The sequence below is a fragment of the Trachinotus anak genome, unplaced genomic scaffold (genome assembly GCF_046630095.1).
Source record: "Trachinotus anak isolate AG129_WGS33_773 ecotype Australia unplaced genomic scaffold, CSIRO_AGI_Tana_v1 ptg000012l, whole genome shotgun sequence".
NCBI classification, from domain to species: Eukaryota; Metazoa; Chordata; class Actinopteri; order Carangiformes; family Carangidae; genus Trachinotus; species Trachinotus anak.
Genome location: NW_027273863.1, coordinates 20,335,786 through 20,355,374, shown reverse-complemented (window position 1 = coordinate 20,355,374; position 19,589 = coordinate 20,335,786). Strand labels below are relative to the sequence as shown.

At 38.4% G+C, this 19,589-nt stretch overlaps 1 protein-coding gene across 5 annotated transcripts; it reads left to right on the top strand.

The window, feature by feature from the left end:
- The first annotated feature begins 409 nt into the window (after nt 1-409).
- Nucleotides 410-18,600, top strand: LOC139628827 (protein starmaker-like). 5 transcript variants are annotated; one of them, XM_071490916.1, is made up of 36 exons: nt 410-510; nt 634-815; nt 939-986; nt 2,094-2,165; nt 2,828-2,896; nt 3,043-3,111; nt 3,702-3,776; nt 3,880-3,951; nt 4,088-4,144; nt 5,033-5,104; nt 5,203-5,271; nt 5,692-5,763; nt 5,860-5,925; nt 6,029-6,088; nt 6,706-6,771; nt 6,891-6,941; nt 7,052-7,126; nt 7,362-7,409; nt 7,629-7,697; nt 7,844-7,897; nt 8,051-8,122; nt 9,125-9,178; nt 9,797-9,856; nt 10,108-10,185; nt 10,283-10,342; nt 10,585-10,665; nt 10,782-10,835; nt 11,554-11,628; nt 12,894-12,950; nt 13,117-13,209; nt 13,378-13,428; nt 14,462-14,515; nt 15,233-15,310; nt 15,421-15,457; nt 15,675-15,726; nt 16,285-18,600. In XM_071490916.1, exons 2-36 carry the CDS (start codon nt 813-815, stop codon nt 17,240-17,242), a joined length of 3,081 nt encoding a protein of 1,026 aa, XP_071347017.1. In that variant the 5' UTR covers nt 410-510; nt 634-812; the 3' UTR covers nt 17,243-18,600. The 5 variants fall into 5 exon arrangements, with proteins under 5 accessions (XP_071347017.1, XP_071347015.1, XP_071347018.1 ...); XM_071490914.1 differs by having other exon boundaries at nt 11,548-11,628; XM_071490917.1 differs by lacking the exon at nt 9,125-9,178 and having other exon boundaries at nt 11,548-11,628.
- The last annotated feature ends 989 nt before the right edge of the window (nt 18,601-19,589 follow it).

Sequence of the window (19,589 nt, the reverse complement as noted above, 5' to 3'; positions counted from 1 at the left end):
TTCTGCTTTTTACTTTTAGTTATTTACTTTTACTGTTTTATTTTTACTCTTTTATGCTTCTTTTATTTAAATACATTTCCCCTGCTGTGCCTCGCCTAAAGACATGTACACATTAAGGCATAATTAAGTGTAATCATTCTAACCTACTCTATATGATATATTTAAAATGGAATTGATGAATTAATAAATATGTGCAATTAAAGGTGTATTTTTGCTTTTGCCATGTATGATACAAAAGAAACAATACATACAGACTTAGGTTTGCATCATATGTTTTTATTCTTTCAAAACTTAACCCCTCAATAGAATAAATAAATAAATAAATAAATAAATAAATAGTAAATGAGTTGTTGATCTGAGTATTTCTTGCACAATTGGCCAACATGTTTTGTGACGTCTCCATTGGCCCAGGCGGTGTAAAATGTCCGAGCAGCACTTGACAGCAGCACGGGGTTGATCTCCGGTTCCCAGGTGAGGCAGCCACACCCTCACCTGGACGACAACACACAGGTAAGTGAACGAAAACTGGACGCACCGGTCTCAGTGTCAGCTTCACGAAACCCCACACGGAAGTCACAAGAGTCAGTGGGAAGTCTCTGATCTCCATCTTTTTTTTTTTTTTTCCATGAGCAGGGAGGATCTTTAACTTCACATGCCAACGAGTGAAAACAACTCACAGTATCGACACGGGAACCATGTCGAGGACCTAAACTCTGCTGAGGACTGAGACATTTCGACTAACATTTATCCTCTAACCTCGGTTAACCAGCGGGATCATTTAAACTAAGCAAGTACAGACGAAAGAGTCGACAATGGTGAGTTCACGGTTTTAACTTTAAACCGGTTTCCCTTTGCTTCTCCTGTACACAGACTGTGTTGATACATCTGAAAATGTGGGTTAACGCGTTTTAAAATAACCATCGATGACTGTTGGACAGGATCGATACGATGGCCTGGATTTGGAGTGTGAAGGAGGAGGTGTTGCAGTGAGTAGATAGTTTCTTCTCAGTGTTTTCATGTCACTCATTGTGGCTGCAGCTGTTCTTTAAGCTTCTTCAGTGTTTGCAGAGTTTGGGTTTTTCTTCCTAAAGTCGGTTATTTGCATGTTTTATGTGCAGTTTGCTGACCTGAACATTTCTGTACACAAAACAAACACACAGTTATAGTTACAGCGTCATGGCCGGCTTTACCGCCTCTGGGGCCATGGGCCACAAATTTGTCATTGGGCCCCCACTGACCCCCACCACACATGTCATTATTTCCCCAAGTTGGAATGATTAATTTATTAATAATTTAATGAATGTAATTATTTTTGATCATCGATACATACATAAATGTGAATATTTACAAGTTTCAGTTCAGCTGTTTTTGTAGCTGGTCAGACTAAACAAGACATTTAGAGATGATGGCTTGGGTTTCAGGGAATAATGATATACTATATTATACATATCAATCCAATCAATGGATTGTGAAAGAAATAATCATCAGACTTATTGATGATAAAGATAATTGTTGGTTGCAGCTTGATAGCACTTGCCGCAAATTAGCATAATAATGAACTAAAACTATGAAGGTGTTTAAACTAGATTTTGACACAGGTCTCTGTAAGCTCAGTAATTTCAGTAATATGATCCATTTTCCACGAGCTAGAAACATGACAATCACTTTAAATTTAATGTCATCAGGTTTTCAAGTCCAGACATGAAAGCAGCTTCAGGTCCAGGCTTGAAATCTTGGCATAAGGCTGGACTCTGAGATGTGAACTGAAAATGCATCATTTTATCCATAGAAATTAGAAATAACCGTCAGTCACTCTCAGCATCTTTTCCAGCTCAGTCTCCGTAAAAAGCTGGTGATCAGAGAGACAGATTTTATGCTGCTGACTCACAGGTCATGACAGTGTGTGTTTACCCCTGTGTTACTCACTCATACAGAAAGTGGCTGCTATGTCAGCACTAAAAACAGTTTGACAGACAACAACAGTGGAGATGGTTTTTGTTTTCGTGATTTCATCCCTAACATTTTTGAGACGTGTTAGTTTAAATAAATGTTTTTTTTTTTTTTTTTTAATCGCTTCTTCTCCCCTCATTCAGCAAAAAGCAGCATTATTCGGTGGGATGTTCAAGAGATCGTCAAAGTTGGCAGAACCATCTGACCAAGCGCAGGTGATGGTTTAGTTCTAATGTTCACTTTATTTAATATAAAATTAGAGATGAGCTACTATGCTGTAGAGTTTTTGCAATGCAACAGTTTATATGATGGTTTGATAGAAACTTGTCAGCTCTTTAGTATGGCTTTAGTATCATAGTCTCATGTATTGTATGTACATTGTGATCAGTGTTGTAAATCACTAACTAGTTCTGCTAACTGCATTTACAGGATTTTTTTGTACGTTATGACGTAGCTTGATTTGTCTCTTTGTTTTTCAATCAAAAATATTTAACACTCTCTAAATCAGAGCATCTTAAATGTGAGGGTTTGCTGCTTTTCTTTGGATGGTCAACTGAATACCATTGGGTATTGATTCTGTGTTTGGACGAAACACAAGTTTTGGCAAATTATGATAAATATTTTTCATAATTTTCTGACATTTTATAGACAAGCAATTAATCAGTTAATCGGGAAATTGTTGATGTGTAGAACAATGAAATCACAGTAACTATTATTTTGTATTGTTAAAAAATTGAACAATAACACAGAGTAATAACATAATGTAATACTGACAAGGGTCAGGGGTCAGCCATTAGGCACAATGATAATGTAATTTTGGATTTACACTATTTTATTCTACATATACTCACACAAAGACTTTTTGCTGACATTACAGGACAATTTATTAGCCAATGGTGAACTTTCAAAGAGCAATGACAATCTGGCAGACAGCAACAGCAACAAGGTGTGTAAATTCTTTGTGTTGTGTTTCATTTTTCTATTCAACCCTTATTTGAGTTCTCTGATCCTCACTGACTACTGTAAACTGGGAAAATATTGTGTCACATTATAGTTCAGCGACAGTGACTGACATGCTCATTTCTGTTTCAGGACAAAGGAGGCGTGTTTAAAGGAATGTTCAAGAAGACGACCAAATCTGCCAAAGATGATCAGCCACAGGTTTGTAGTGGCCCTCTTGAGCTTACTGTGCTGTTTGTCAACATCTTCTAAATTAGTTGTTAAAATGTTCATCAAAAAAAAAAGTTAAACATGTGGTTGCTAAGTCTTAAATCTAAGGATCAGCTGCTTTTCTCTGTTTTGTATTTATAGTATTTGGGTTTTGGAGAGTTGGTTTGACAAAATACGCAATTTGAAGACATAGTTTTTAACTCTTTTGTGACATTATATAGGCTAAAAAATTGATTGAATAGGTTCTACCATTATGAAATCATTGTGTAACGTTGTCCTGTACCACATGTGCAGGCCGGAGGTTACTAGAAAAAGAGAGGTGTGTTTCAGGCTGCCTTTGTTTTTAACAAACAAGTCATCAGAATTTGATAGAAAGATTTCATCAGGGTGTTTACATATTTTATTTATTTACTTCCACTCTTTTCATCCTAATCACTCAAAGATTCTGACCTGAGTACTTGCACTTGTACTTGTGTGATAAAAATACATAAATAAATATGATACGTATATGTTTAAATATGAGTGTTTGCAAAGTTGTTTTCAAATATTCAGATGAGGTGTTCAACCTGTTGTGTTCACAGGGCACCCTCTCATTACAAAATCCTGAACTCTCTGCCAGCAGTGACAGCTTAACAGACAATAGCAAGTCAACAAAGGTGAGTTCAGTTTCTGCTCTGTGATACTTTTTTGGTTTTCCCTCACACAGGTTATTCATGGTAGTCTCTGAAACTTAACCTTTCTCTACCATTTTTTCTGCAGGACAAATCAGGTGTGTTTGGTGGGATACTGAAACGAGCTCCAAAACCAGGACATGTCCGGAGGCCTTCACAGGTGAAACATAATCTTCTGTTACTTGTCCTGCACAAAGTGAAATATCACCTGGGAAATACAATTATTAGCCTAATTCCTGACACTTAAAATGTAGTGTTTTTTCTGTGAGAGGCTAAAAGATCATCTTATGTTTCAGGATCTTTTGGACAATAAGCTCTCGGCCAGTGATGACAGTCTGTCTGAGAACAATAAGGTGAGTCTCATCAGCCAAATTATTTTCAAAATATTCATTGAAGCAAAATCGTTCAAAATACAAACAAACTGCCTTTTAAACATCTGTATGACCAAACCCAGTGCAGATCAATCAGGGATCACAGCCTGAAAAGTCGGGATACAATAGATAAGATACAGTAAATAAGACTAAAATACAATAAAACGTTATGAAAACATAATAAATGGTTATAATGAAGAGACAAAGATAAACTAATACACAAAGAAACAAATAAATTCAATTAAATGGTACAGAGACTAGGTGATATTTGATAGTGTAATTTCCATGTTTTCGGACACTCTTGATGCTTGACTGTTTTTACAAGTTACTGCTTTTACTGAATCATTGAAATGAGATAATTTGTACCCAAAAATATTGGTGAAATTTTAAGAGAATTTAAATTTACGTGGTATTTGCCTAAGATTAAGCAAAGTTTTAGCATTTTAAACTTTTAAATCTTATGAACGGCTTCTGTATGGTTTAAAACATTGTTGGGTTATAGTAAGTTGGCATGAGAGAGTAGAAAAGTTTATTTATACAAAATCATTGAGACGTTTTCCACTAAAAGAACATTTCTTAGCGTTTGCCAGTGACATATCCTGGGGATCATGATGTGCTATAGTGAATGTGCATAGCCCGACTCGTTGAATGGAGGATTTGGGGTGTGTGGTGTTTTTGTGTGTGTTTGGAAGAGCGAGGTAAACCTGCATTCATCAGCGATTTGAAAGAAAGTACTGGCTGATGTGTGAATCCCTGCCCGTCCATCTGACAGCTACAACTGTTCAAATATAGAAACACTGGAGTTTATTTGATTTCGAGTGACACATATGTAATGTAAGTAATTATTCTGTGACTTTCTTCTGTCTCCAGGAGTCAGGTGGGATGTTCAGTGGAATCTTTAAAAAATCCCCAAAGCCCTTCGGAGCGAGGGCACAGTCTCAGGTGAGAGTTGTACATTCGTGTCACTTTAACCTGTTTTATATTATTAGAAGACAATTATTAAAATTAATATGTTGGAATTACTTCTTTCTCTCCTTCAGGATGATTTGTCTGCACCAAGCGAGCTCTCAGGCAGCAACGACAACCTTTCTGTAAATGGCAACACTAAGGTGGGTTCTGTTAAAGCCTATTACCTGCATTTGTCTGTCTTGTATAATGTTACATAACCAGACTGTAATCTGTAACATCTGAGTCATCGTTTCAAGCGTTTTCGAAGGAAGACTTTATGTTAATACTAATAATGCTCAAACACTCCTTATGTTAGTCAATGGATTCTGAATTCTGGTGTCATTTAACAGAAGCGTGCTGAGCTGAACCCATCGAAAAGAGAGTTTGGGAACTGTGTGTTTGTTTTTGTGTTTTTCTGTGTTGGGAAGGGCAAGCTAAACCTGCATGCACCAGCAATTTGGATGATAGTACAGGCTGCTGTGTGAAATTCCTGCTTGTTTGTTTGACATCTGAAACCAGAGGAATACTTCACTAACATCTCAAAGTGTAGTTTTAATGTGATTTTTTTTTTTCTCTTTTAGGAGTCAGGTGGGATGTTCAGTGGAATCTTTAAAAAATCCCCAAAGCCCTTCGGAGCGAGGGCACAATCGCAGGTAAGAGTTGTGCATCTTACTTGTCTCGCATTTAATTGTGTTAAATCACTGGGACATGATAAGTTAGTTGGTTGACATGTTGTTTGTCACCTTCAGGACGATTTATCTGCACCCAGCGAGCTCTCAGGCAGCAATGACAATCTTTCTGAGAACAACACCAAGGTGAGGTTTGTTAAAACCGTCTCCTCCGTCCTAAAACTGAAACAGTAACCACCACCATAACTGTAAATAATGTAACTGTTGATGCTGCTTATTGTTTTCGCAGGAGAAAGGAGGACTCCTGAGTGGCGTGTTCAAAAAAAAAGGTCCCAAATCTCAGTCTCAGGTAAGAGTGAGTGAGCGAGTGAGTGAGGGAGCAAGTAAATAACACTATTGGTTGGCCAATTGTTGGACTTTTAACAAAATTTTTTTCAAAAAACCACCTAATGACAAATTTAGCAACATTTTGGAAAAACCTTAGTTACTTTCCCCTACCCTGCAAGTGAGAGGCACACCTCTCTCTGTGGCTGCTCGGCTCAGTGAGCAGCAGAGAGGCGGAACGGCAGATTGTTACCCAGTCAGTGGCTCTAGACTAAATTAGAAAGATATTCTGTCACTTCTAACTCTCTCTCTGTGTGATTATTTATATTTATATTATTTATATATAATATTAGTAAATATAGTAAACTGGCCTGGTCAAAAGTCAAAGGTCAAAGGTCATTGTGACCTGCACTATTTAACACAAATGTAACAGGATAAAATGAGGAAGTGATGACATTTTATATCCAGATGGTCAAAGGTCGACTGCACTGTGACATCATAATGTTCTGTAAAAACAACTCAGGAAGGGGATATTGTGACCATATTTCCTACAACATGACTAGTTGGTGGAAGCATACAACCGCGAGGTGGTAATTCTAGTTATTAACTTAAAACAACATCTAATGCATCATTCTTTTTTAGGATGATTTGTCTGTGGATGGAGAACTCTCTGCCAGCAGTGACAGTCTCATAGAGAAGTCTTCAAAGGTGAGTGATGAGGCACGTTAGTGAGTTAGTTTGTTTGGTTTTTTTCAATAACTTTTCATCCGACCTGCACTGGATTAACCGATATGGAACAGCTGAAACTGCTCTGTTTTCTCTATCAGGGTGGAGTCGCAGCAAAACTCCTAAAGAATCCTTTCACTTCCTCCTCTCAGGTCATTTCCTCTCTTAGTCAAATACTGCATCATATCAAAGTACTCTGCCAGCCTGTTGGCCATGTTTTCTGATTGGTGAAATTCTGTCGTTGTGCCTTGTATTATATCAGGAAAAGGACAGGACTGAACACTCAGGAGACTCAAACGAGAACACCTCATCCACAGAGAAGCCCAAAGTCAAGCAGGTTGGTTGTTACACCGCAGTAACTGAACCTCTTCTCAGTTCAACAGTTTAGACTGTGCTGAGACATCGTGGTGTGAAAATCAGCTTTCTAAAAGTAGTAACGGGCTTCAAGAAATGATGATGGGATCTTTTTTGTCTGGATGTTAAGAATAAGATCTGATGTGATGTGAGGGTGAAGCTAAAATCAGTTTGGTTTTTTTTAAGTTGACAGAAACAGTGTCTTTGTCTTATTTCAGAACGGTCTAAGTGCGATGATGAAGAACACGTTCTACACTGACAGACAGGTAAGTGATGACATCTTGACATTTGCCTCATGTCATCAGTTCATCTTTCCCATCACACTTCCCTGAAACTAAAGTGTCTCTTGCACTAAGGCCTAAGAATATTTAGTTTGTTTTTTCAAAAAAAAATGATGTAATCAACAGATGATGTAAAGCTTTGCATACTACTACTAGAACTACTAGTGTTCATACAGTAATTTCAGTGCTTGGCTCCGTCTACAGGAGAAGAACGCAGACACCGATGGTGAGGAGACATTGGACAATGGAGAGGGCCAGCCTAGTCACAAACAGGTCTATAAAGTTTTTGAATGTTCATTTCTTAAGTTCTTGTTGTTTTCTTCTGTTAGTTTTGCTTGGGTTAAATCAGCAATTTCATTAATGTATCTGGTCTTTATTTTATGTTTTTTCTCCCTCTTTATTTCTTCTTTAATAATCAGAATAAACTTGCCGGGGCGATGACGAAGCTGAATCCATTTCGATCAGCAAACAAAGTAAGGATAGTTTTGATCATAATCTTTTGATAGCGCTCAAGAAATAAAGAATGTTTTGACTGATAAATGGATATGTGAAAGGAAGTGTACAGCCTCAATTGTGTGTTTTTTTTTGTTGTTGTTTTTTTTAATAAAATAATGATTTCTGTGCAGAATGAGAAGCAGACAGGCTCTGATGATGAGGAACCACCTGCAGGCAGTGATAAGTCATCAGGAAACAAACAGGTGCTTTGATTTGTTCCTGTTTCATTGTTCCTGTTATGCTTTAATGAGTTTTATGTAATATTTGTAACTTTTAATGGCTTGTTTTTATTTATCAGAGGAAGCTTACTCTTTGAAAAGTAGGAAAGCCTCTCCAGTTTTTATTTAGCTGTTATTAATCAATGAGAAACTTGCTGCTTCCTGTTCATGCAGCTACACACCACTGTGCCATCAGGGCTTTAGTGTCTTGCTTTACCACCACTGGTGTGTGTGTGTGTGTGTGTGTGTGTGTGTGCGTGCGTGCGTGCGTGCGTGCGTGCGTGCGTGCGTGCGTGCGTGTGTTTTAACAGGTGAATGAGAGGCATTGTGAAGTACTTTGTCCTGCCTAGGTAGAAAAGAAGAAAGGTCACGCGTCAAATGGTGAAGTTTTTAACAAACATTTTACCCACAGGCTCTAACTGCAGTCCAGCTCAACTTGTCCTGCCTGGTCTTGTTGAGCTCTTCATACCTTAAGTCTCACAGAGAACAGCTTCAAATATCTGTACTCAGCTTGTTTTGCGGACTTGTTTTTGCACCAACCAGGCACAACTGTTTTTGGGGGCACTTTTAGGCCTTTATTACGAAGTTCACAGTAGAGAGAGGGCAAGAAAATAAAGGGAGAGAGTGCGAGGACATGCAACAAAGATTCCTGCAGGGACGCTGCAGCTCGAGTTCAGCTTCCCAACTCCTAGGAGAAATATGCACATAGGGAAACCAGAAAACATGGCAGTCTGACTGGTTTCTGACAGTGCGTGAATAAAAGCAACTGAAACCAACTAATTCAGCTCTCACCAATGGCTTTTTCGACTGATTTGTTGAACATCCTCTTAACAAAATGGTTTGCATGTGATCATCTGTCCGCGTCCCCTGGTTTCAACAGAGCAGGCTAATTAGAGCTCTATTCTCATGGCTGACGAAGCAGATGCATCGCAAAAAATGTCGAGGCTTCCGCTGAAAACTTTCACTGATGTGTGTTCTTCCTCTCAGAACGCCATGATCGGAGCCATGTCCAAACTGAATCCATTCCGCTCTGCAAATAAAGTAATTACACTGTTAAGGGTGTTTGGTGATGGTGGAGGTGGTAGTGAGGTCGTCATGGTGGTGGTGAGCGGGCTGTGATAAAGGTGGTGGTTGTGGTGTTATAGGGATTTTTTTGTTCATTTTAATGAATGTATGATGATAATAGATAAGAGCAATAGTTTGGCATGTTGGCTACAGACTTTACATAGACTTTTAACCATTTTTCAAGTTGGTGGGATTTAGATTTTTATGTTTATTTTTTCTGCACTTTGAGGCAGCCATTGGTTTCTATTCATTTCAGAACGTTATGAAGATATTTTATCATATTCTCTGCAACTTTGACAAAAGCTTAAGGCAGATACAATGTTTTTTTTAGTGAATAACACATGTCAAACAAGTTTCAAAAGTCTGCTCTTTGATTTTTGTGCCATACAGAAGTGAATGAAAATCAATGGCTACCATGGTAGGTTACATGTAGATTAAGTACATCTGAAAATCTAAAAAGCATTTGGTCAGCAAAATGAATGATTTGCTGCTGAGGAGCTAAAGTGCTGAAGTACTGATATGGCACTTTAAACTGGACATTTGTTAAAAAGTGATTTTGGTTGATTCGGTTTAATATTGATGTCCTCTGTTCAGAGAGACACCGAAGGCACAGAGATGCTCAAGGAGAACGAGAAACAAGTGGAAGAGAAGCCGGTCAGTCTATTTATTGCATCACTCATGAGTCATCCCTGTCCACACACACACACACACACACACACACACAGCTGATCAACTTCTGTCTAAAATACCCCAGCTCCTCACACTCCTCCTCTTCCGTAACTCCACCACATCCTCCTCATCCTCTTACCTCCCTCTAAATCCCGCCTGCTCGCTGTCAGTGCTCCTTGTCCTCCTGCTTCAGAACAATGTGTGACTCTGTGTGTGTGTGTGTGTGTCCTTGTCAGGTCAAAAGCAACATGATCCAGCAAGAAAGAAAGGAAAGGAGTGAAGCACCACTGGTCCCACCCAGACCAACTGAAGAGGTTCGCATGCAGTCTTACACAACTGCCGCTCAGTGGCATGTGGTCCGTGTGAGGCCACTCTGACTTCTCTGTCTGGCTCTGTGGTTTTGTGTTGCAGGAGATGAAGAGGACGTCCACATATGACAAAGTGAAACCAAAAGTAACGGAGGATAATCAGGTACAGTTTGCACTTTTCAGATCTACAAAATGATGTGTTAGTTGTTTGTGTATTTCTGTTTTATTACATTTGAAGATACCTGTTAGAATATTAATTAGATCAGTTGAATAACTTGAAAATAATTTTCAAAGAGTCATAACTGATTGGATTTTGATGATTTGTATATATATACAAAGGTATTGCTAGGGTGTCTCTTTCGGGGTTTCTGTTTTGAAACAAATGTGTGTATTTGTCCTCTGCAGGATAAAAAGGACATGATCTCCAGACAGAAAAAAGAAAAGCCTGCAGAGACTCCTGTTGTTCCAGCCAGGCCATCAGAAGAGGTAGAGTAAGACTTGAGTGTTTAGGGAACATTGTCTGTTTGTATCAGTTTGGAGCTGAAGTGTATCAGTGTGTATCGATGCTGGACTTCATGGAAACTGTTCTGGTTTAATTACAGGAGATGAACAGAGCACCAACACGTAGTCTGCAAAAGCAGAAGAACAACCATCAGGTATTGATGTGTACACACAGTACAGGGGTTAGACTGATACCAGCGCTTGCTGATGCACTATCAATATCAATTATTGGCTATGCTGAAGGTTATCCCCTGACCACAGCTGCAAAAAACATTTTATCTAAAAAACATGGTAATGCTAAGATACATTTGAAGGTGCCCTGTGAAGTTCATAGATCAGATTTTTAAAAATATTTTAAATCCAGTATGTAATTTACCAGCTCGCACTCTTTGTAATTCTTTTCCTTTTGCATTTTCATGTTTGCTGTGTTATCATCCTCATGTGGATGCACAGTACAAACAAAGCAGCGACCCAACCATAAAAGAACTGATGCACAGTGCTACATTTCAAAACTTAACAGGGTGCCTTTGAGTGCTTCAGGGGAAAAAGCAGTCATTTAAAGTTTTAAATTTTTAAAGAAAACCGTGACCTGTAGTAATTTTTGGAATAGAAATTGTCAAATGTATTGGTTTTATGTATATCTGGATGAAATATTAGCTGTTCATTACTTAAGTACAATATTATCACTACAGTAAGTGCATTTAAAGGCAAACCTTATATGCACAGACACACACACACACACACACACACACACACACACACACACACACACACACATTCCAGTGCATACATGTAGAATACACTGTCAAGACTTTACAAATAAAAATCAGTTATTAAATAAGTTATTAAATTATTACTTTGCTGCAGAACCAGTCAGATGATGAAACTCTCAAACAAGATGCTGAGGCCAAACAGGGAGATGAGGTGAACCCCCCTGACAGCAAAACAGTAAGTTCTTCATCCAACAACCCTCTTTCATACTGTAACACAGTCACATGTAGGCTGTTTGCATACTGATTTACAATATTGAGCAACATCATGGTTGTTATATAAAGCTTGATAGTTTTACTTGAATAGACACATTTTTTTTATCAGGTTCTGATGGATCTATGTCTAGTTTGAACCTAAGTCTGCTGCTACCTGCAGGTGAAAGCAAACACAGAGAGTATCTGTTGAGCCAGGATCTAATTGTTCTAGTTCCTGCTTCATTCTTATCAAGTCTTTCATGTCTGCGTCATACAAATGACTCTGGCACCTGCAGGCTAATGTTAGCATGAGGTTTAAGAAAGCTCATGTTTGATATTGGTCACATGAGATTTTTGTTCCCTTTTTGTTTGCCCTCAAATAGCCTGAAGATTGTTAAATTCATTTTATTCCACGCTGTCTGACAGATATATTCTGGATTATGCAGCTCCAGCTCTTTATTGAAGCTGTATTATACTGTATTATAACCCCAAGATGCCATGTTTTTTTTTATTTTTTACTGTTACTGTCATGTAGATGTCTTGTGAATAATTTATACACTTTTATATACATAACCAAAATTTAGCTTGAGGTATTTGGTAGCCTCGGAAACATTTGGACCTCCGCTAGAACTCATAATGACGCTCTGTTGATTCGATCAATATTTGGGAGCGCAGCTTTGTAATGATTGTCCCACTGGCAGGCTGCTGCTTGATGATAATTGGAATTTCTTCTTCTTTAAGTGACAGGGGTAGATGGAGATGAGATCAGACTGTAAATAAATTTGATATAAAATAAACAAAGGACAGTTTCCTGAGTGTTTGGGGGAAGAAACAAACACAAAGCTCTGTGACAACTGCAGCAGCACATTTAGCCCAGGTGCAGTTGTTTAATTACCTCCATCAAGGAGGTTGTGCTTTCACCGGTCTCTGTTTCATTTCCAGCTGGATTATTTAAGAAGTACTGAACCAATTTGCACTAAATGTGGTGGAAGGAAAGAGCACGGGCCAGGGAAGAATCTATTAAATCTTTGGGCAGATCTGGATCATTTACTATGAATCTGTATTTTTTTTCTCTGAAGTCTGGTGTATGTTGTTTGACACTGTCCTTGCTGGAGGTCTGCCCTTTTTGTTCAAATATAGTTTGCCATCAGCTGTAATGAAATGTAGTTATTCCAGATGTTGCTTCTCATTTCACCTAAAACACTTGTCACTGTGCCATTTTTTTTTTTTTTTTTTTTTTTTTTACAGACCAAGGTGAAGAAACACAAGCACCATAACCCGTTTATGCCACGTGCTGCAGCCAAGGTACATGACAGAGTTGGAGGTTATGTACTTTCCACCTACATTAAATGAGCTTGTGTTTAATTCATTACCTTCTCACTTTTTTGAGTTCATATGCAATTTTGTGTTATTATTGATTGATTGATGACACTTTATTATAGCTTATTTGTTTATGGGGTTTTTTTTTTAGGCTGCGTCTGATGATGAAGAGCTGAAAGAAGAAGATGAGTCTCTATCCAAAGAGGAAAAGAAAGATGAGGAGGGCAAGGACAAAAAAGAGGAGGTCATTTAACTTAATTCCTTCTGCTTGTTGATTAACAGTTTTTAGTTTGATTTTGACATAAAGGAACATTTTACTGTAATTATAGCTGAAGGAACATTTCAGAGTTTGACCTGTTTCTTCCCTGAAGTAACACTTTAATGCAGTTTTTTTTGGTTTTTTCTTTTTTAGACCAAAGTCAAGAAACCAAAGCGACACAATCCCTTCATGCCACGAGTCAAGGTAAAATTCAAACATGTGACTCACACAAACTTGTTTCCTCCCATGTGCACAGTACCTGTTTGTATTAACGCTGCCAAAATGTCTCCTCTAATACTCCAAACACTTACAGTTATGTTGAGGGACATCAGCTCCTGTCACTGGAGCCACATCTCTGGATCCTCACATCCGAGTGAAACTGAATCTGTGTTTCTGCATGTTACTGAACTGGACAAACTACAATTTACCATTTTTACAATTAAATTCAAAGTTAAATATATGAGCTATCAGGAGAATAAAATCTGATATCAGTGGTTATTGACTAACAAAAACCAAACTTGTTCCAGTGGAGGTTTGATGATTTCTATTAAAGACAACACTAACCACCACCAACCCACATAGAATCCAAAGCTACTCAGATGTCTAAATGTAAAATGTATCCAGTATATGGTGTCCTCAACAAAAACACAGCATTAACACTACCATCTGTAAAATATTCCACAATGCAATATTTCCGCTTTTTAAAAAAATGTGAATGTTAGAGTGATCTTGTCAAGTATCAGTTGTTACAAGTTGTACTTGTCTTACTAGGTCTGATCTGGTAACATTTCCGTGTCAAGAAATAATCTGATTGTTTAAACGAAAACCAAATCTCAAAATGTATTCCTTATCCCACTGAAAAAGTCACAGAAACAGTGACAGAAGAAAGCAGATGCTATTAAACCTAAAGATGAGTGGCAGGAATATAAAATAACTCAGTGAAGTGTCACTCACCACAGCTTCAGTGCTCCTTATCTTAAACTCTCCAAGTCTCTGAACCCTATCAATGGGGTGAACACCTTACTTCTAAAACATCTCCTATACTTTAGGTGTTCAATTAGGCCAAGATCTCGTGACCATGAACATCATTTTCATACTGATGTAATCTGCAATCTGCATATGTTTTGTTTCTCCGCTGTCTGCATCTGTCTTGCTGCTAACTGAAAATAGGAAGTTATTTTGACAAAGTTTGCTTTAACTGTGTCTCTGGCCGTGGGTTTGTCTTAATTTGTTTCAGGCCAAAGTTGTACAGAGGCATACACAGGATGGAGCTGCAGACAGCACAGCAGAGGTAGAGAAAATGAAATGCTCCTCAGTCTTTGTTTCTCTGAGTCTTTGCCCTCTTTCTTACTTCCCTTACTTCGGTTGCTTGTCACACACACTGATCTTTAAACAAACCTTCCTTCTCAGTCTGTGTCAGTGTAGCTGTCCACTGAACTTGCATGTTGCAGTCTTAGTCATAATGGTTTATTATTACAAATGGTCTGTTTCAGTCACCCGACCCCTTTCTTGCAGTCATTTACAGCTTGTCTCCAGGGCGTCCACTCAGCTCCAAACAGAGAGATTGTTATAGCCAACGTGTTTTGTTGTTTTTTTGTTGCTCTGCTGTTGACATGAAACCCACCCCCACACCTTAACATGGTGTTTGTGCGCGTCCTTTGCATGGAAGCGGTGACGAGATTAGGTTGCAATGTGCCCAGACTTGTTCCTCTGCTTCCCTTTTCAGTGTGTCCGTGGAAGAGTTTGGCTCTTTTTACTTCTGCAAAAACAGCAGAAATAAGTCAGGACATTCAGACTCTGTTTTACCATCACTTCCTCCTCTTTATCTGACCAAGTATCATATAAAAAGTGAAATTGATTATATGTGAAACTTCAGTACGATAGGTTTCTCAGCCTTGTGTGTCAATGACATACACTTCAGCTACACTGCAGATTTTGTCTCAACACAGGGATAAAAATACTGGTAATCATATATGATTTTTAAGTTGTATTATTTCTGTTGTCTCAGAATGAAGGTGGAAACAGGTCCTTGTTTGACCAGCTGGAGGACTTTCGTATTGACCCAGCACAGCCTGAGGATGATCAGGTTGGTCTCTGAAACAGAACATGTCACCAAGTTTAGATTTCAGTACAGTCTGATGTGTCATTAATAAGCATAAACACACAAACCCACACAAATCCAATGGTGTCTTTCAGGATGTGGATCTTATGGAGTGGTGGAACACAGTGGAGCGTGAGTTACAAATGAAATGTTTAGCTTCCCTTGGGTTTTGTCCTGAGGTGAATTTTTTCCTCAATAACATCTTGCATTACATGACCAAAAGTATATGGACAACCCCGTTTGCATAGAATAGTATAAATAGTAGTGTGTGGACTAATGTCCATATACCTTTGGCCAAGTAATGTATTTAACATGATGAGAATCCTAACAATTACTTTTACTTCCTCAGCATGGGAAGACACGCCTCAAGATGATGACATGACAGAAAAAGAAGAGGCCAAGTAAGTGAAGGTTCAAATAGGTGTTCATATATCTCACTGTGTCCGCCTCCTAACCCTAACCCTTCGAGTGGTATTGAGCCATGCTGATGCTTTTAGTTTTATCTGCCAAAGTTTTGAGATATCTGCATCTAAATTGTCTTCTGTGACCCTAATAGGAAGGAAGTGAAAATTTCATTTGTGCTGCTCAAAACACTGAAAACTAGCATTTAGAAACCAATGTCCTAGACACAATGCACACAATCCACATATCATGTTCCCAGCAGTTTTCTTATGACAGTTTCTTCAGTAGTGAGTAGTTAAAAGGAAAACATCAGCAAATTGTGTTTATTATAGTAATCAGGGCTCTGAGTCAGAAATTAAGTTTAATTCAGTGTTACACAGCTGAGAACAATGTATGAACATCCATTGTATTGAAGAGGAAGGTTGATATATCAAAACTTGGGCGAATAAAACCACTACTGTCTGCATAGCTAGATACACTAGTTGTAAGTGGTAAAAGTGTCATTTTTAGATTTGGTACCTAGCTCTGTGTGACTACTTTTAACTTTCTTTTTTCAGGGCTTTTGCTTTGACAGCTGAAAAGGTGCAGAAGGGAATCCGTGTCTTCAACAAACTGTTCTCAGAGCGTGCTGAGAGCCTCTGGCAGCACGTCATAGACCTCAACAGCATTGCTGACAGTCTGGACAAGTTCAACAAGAACACAAAGATCGCTCAAATCACCGGCGGCTCCACCAGTGCCATTGGGGGTGTTGCCACCATCGCTGGCCTTGCTCTGGCCCCGGTCACCTTTGGTACCTCTTTGATTGTGACTGCGGTGGGATTGGGGGTTGCCACGGCGGGTGGTCTGACATCAGCAGGTGCTGGCATCTCCAACCAGGTCAACAACTCGATGGACCGCAAGAAGGTGGAGAAGATCGTGGAGGACTACCAAGAGAAGATAGTGGACTTGAACAAGTGCCTGAAATTCATCAAGCAGGGTATTGAAAACCTGCGCAAATTTGATCTGCTCAAGATGAAAAAACATGCGTACAACCGTGACTTCCCAGCGCTCACAAGTAGTTTCTATGAGGATGGTGCCATGGCAGGAAAAGCAATCCTCATCAATGCCAATGAGATCATGCGTGTGGTTCAGATCGCCAATGTGGCCGGCAGCACAGCAGCCAGAGCGGTCCAGATTGCCAGTATGGCTACTGGTGTTCTCACTGGACTCTTCGTAGGTATGGACATCTACTTTGTGGCTAAAGACTCCAAAGAACTGAAGAAAGGGGCCAAGTCAGAGTTTGCTGCCAAAATCAGGGATGTGGCAACGCAACTGCACGATGGTCTGGTGGAACTGAACGGGATACGAGAAGAGCTGCAGTCCACCACACCAGAAAACAACATGGACAAAGATACAGCTGATTTGGACAATGACAAGAAAGAGAAAGATGATAAATATGAGAGTTCAGATGAAGATGAAATCGACCGCATTAAAAAAGCAATCAAAAAGGATTATGAGAACCGAGAATATGTTTGACTGAAACTTCAAACCAGTTCCCAATGTAAAATGTTTCTGAGCTTTTGAAAGTACCAGCTCAAACTACAATCAGGTGTACTCTGAATGTCCAAAGAGGAGGAGACTTCACTACACAGGTTTCTAAAACTCCTGCATTCTCTTTTAGGGAACTGACTGCTTGAAATCTGATCACCATTTACGCTACAGGGAGGAACTCAGGTTTTGTGGTAGATAAAAGTATCATATCTGCTTATCAGGCAGTTGTGCCAATGTGTGAAACTGCCATGTTTTCTTTTCAGAAAGTGGGATTCAAGGATTAAATATATCATGTGTTTGGATCGTACAGTTTTAGATACATTAAAGAAATAGGTGCAAAGTTTCTGTCTTAGTTTCGTCAATGTTTATTGGTTCATATTGAAACGCTGGGGCTTTTACTGACCAGTTGTAGAGATTGAGTATACTCATAGGGACAAGTGCCTTTATTATTTATATTGCCTTAGAAGTACAAAATCATGCAGTGTTTAATGATCTGTTTCCTTATGTTGTTATGTTTTTGGGTGTCAGGGCTGGGGTGGTTTAACGGTTTAACGGATCTTGTTTGGCTCGATGATATTGGTGTCATTTTGTAGACGGACAGTAATAAGCATTGTTTTTAAGCTGCTGTGTGAGAAAGTTGATTTTTATTCATAAAAGAGCCAAAAGATGATTAAATTATTGTGAGAAAGAACATAATTTGGTTGCATCAGCTGTTCATATGTCAATCGCTAATTTTGAGGCCTTCCTAAGTACTTATTAGCTACTAGCTAGTGCAGAACTGGTTATACGCTAAATTGGGTTTGCACCATCTAAACTTACAGAATGGTTTCGCTAGCAAAGACTTGGGTAATGTGTAAAACGATTATCAGGAAAGATCTGCAGTGCCAAAAGCGATCAACTCTCTAAACAGGAAGTTACAAGCTTTACGTGGAGAAGTATTTTCAGAGTTAGTAGTGGTCATGCAGTTAAGAATGGTTATGCTAACCTAGCCATTGTTATTTGGTCATTTAGTCTAATGTTAACATCAATTAGTAATTTGTGATATATTTTGTTTCTTTTACATTATTGATAGACATTATTTTGATCAAGTGTCAAACAGCCAGGGCTGACCCAACCTGTCCCGAAAACAACCGTGTCCTTTTATTAGAGCGTTCATTTTTTGAAGAATGTCTGTACTGTAAGCTCTGACGACAGCTCTTTGTTTAATCAACTTCATATTTATTTTTCAGTCTAATCCTGGGTTAAACTGTCTATTCGGTGGTACCTTTTAATGTGCAATATACTGTCGAACTTCATGTGTAATAAATGTAAATGTAAAAATTGTCATTAAAAAGTCAGAGAAACACTTTGTCAATCTGTGCATTTTAAGTCTTTATGCAAGTGAACAAACAATTTATTTCCTTCTGCTGATAACTGAGCACTTGCTGGGTTGGTGTTTGTTCACTTGATAGCCAAGATAAACTTGTTTTTCAGTGTCCTTCAGCACTGTTGTCTTCAGAGATTTTCATGAGGAATGTAAATGGAAGTATGCTAGCTGCAAATGTCTTGGCATTTCTGTCACCCGTTAAGTTTTGGCACATTAGTTTTTAACCTTTTTTCTGCAAGACGAGATCAAATTATAGGTTTTAAAGGCCAGATAAACAAGATGACAGTCAACATCACAATTTAGGTCCTGTTTTCAGTGGTTTCCCTTTTGGGAAATTAAAAGTTTTATTTAGGCATTATTTAGACAGAAACTCTCCAATGATAATGATAAATAAAACGTACATTGTGCCAAGTTCCTGAATGGTTCTTCCCTTACAAATATCTTTCAAAAACTAGAAGTAACTGATAACAATAACAGCATCACTCCACATTCTCTAATGGTAAAAACTGTAAAATTTTTAATGAATTTGAATTAGATTAAATTTCAATAGATATTTAGATGTTTTTCATGTCAGTATGAAGATGTCTTAGTCTGAAGCAATATTTTAATGAACATGTTGAGATGATGACTTCAGACAAAATTAATAATGAAAATGAAATATCAGAAAATATAAAATAATCGGAAAATATTAGACTTTTTTTTAGCATCTATAGTAATAAAATACAAATCTAAAGGGGTGGATTGACCTGGGAGAATTTAATACCCTGTGTTTCTGCTGTGATTTTATAGACTGGATACACCTTCAGCTGCAGCCAGTGATTTTCCGCTTCTCATTGATAAGATTTCACTCCACACGTAGCTCTGTCAGTGTATGGACCGCTGCCAAGATGACCCACTGCTTTTTTCTTTTTCTATTTTTGGAACCATTACGTTTCTGGTTTCTTTATATGTTGTTGACGTCTTGTG

Bases quoted from the DNA above. Each gene is read 5' to 3' on its own strand.
- LOC139628827 (XM_071490914.1), top strand. The intron at 2,166-2,827 runs GTGATGGTTTAG...CTGACATTACAG, and splicing joins AACCATCTGACCAAGCGCAG to GACAATTTATTAGCCAATGG. The intron at 3,112-3,701 runs GTTTGTAGTGGC...TTGTGTTCACAG, and splicing joins CCAAAGATGATCAGCCACAG to GGCACCCTCTCATTACAAAA.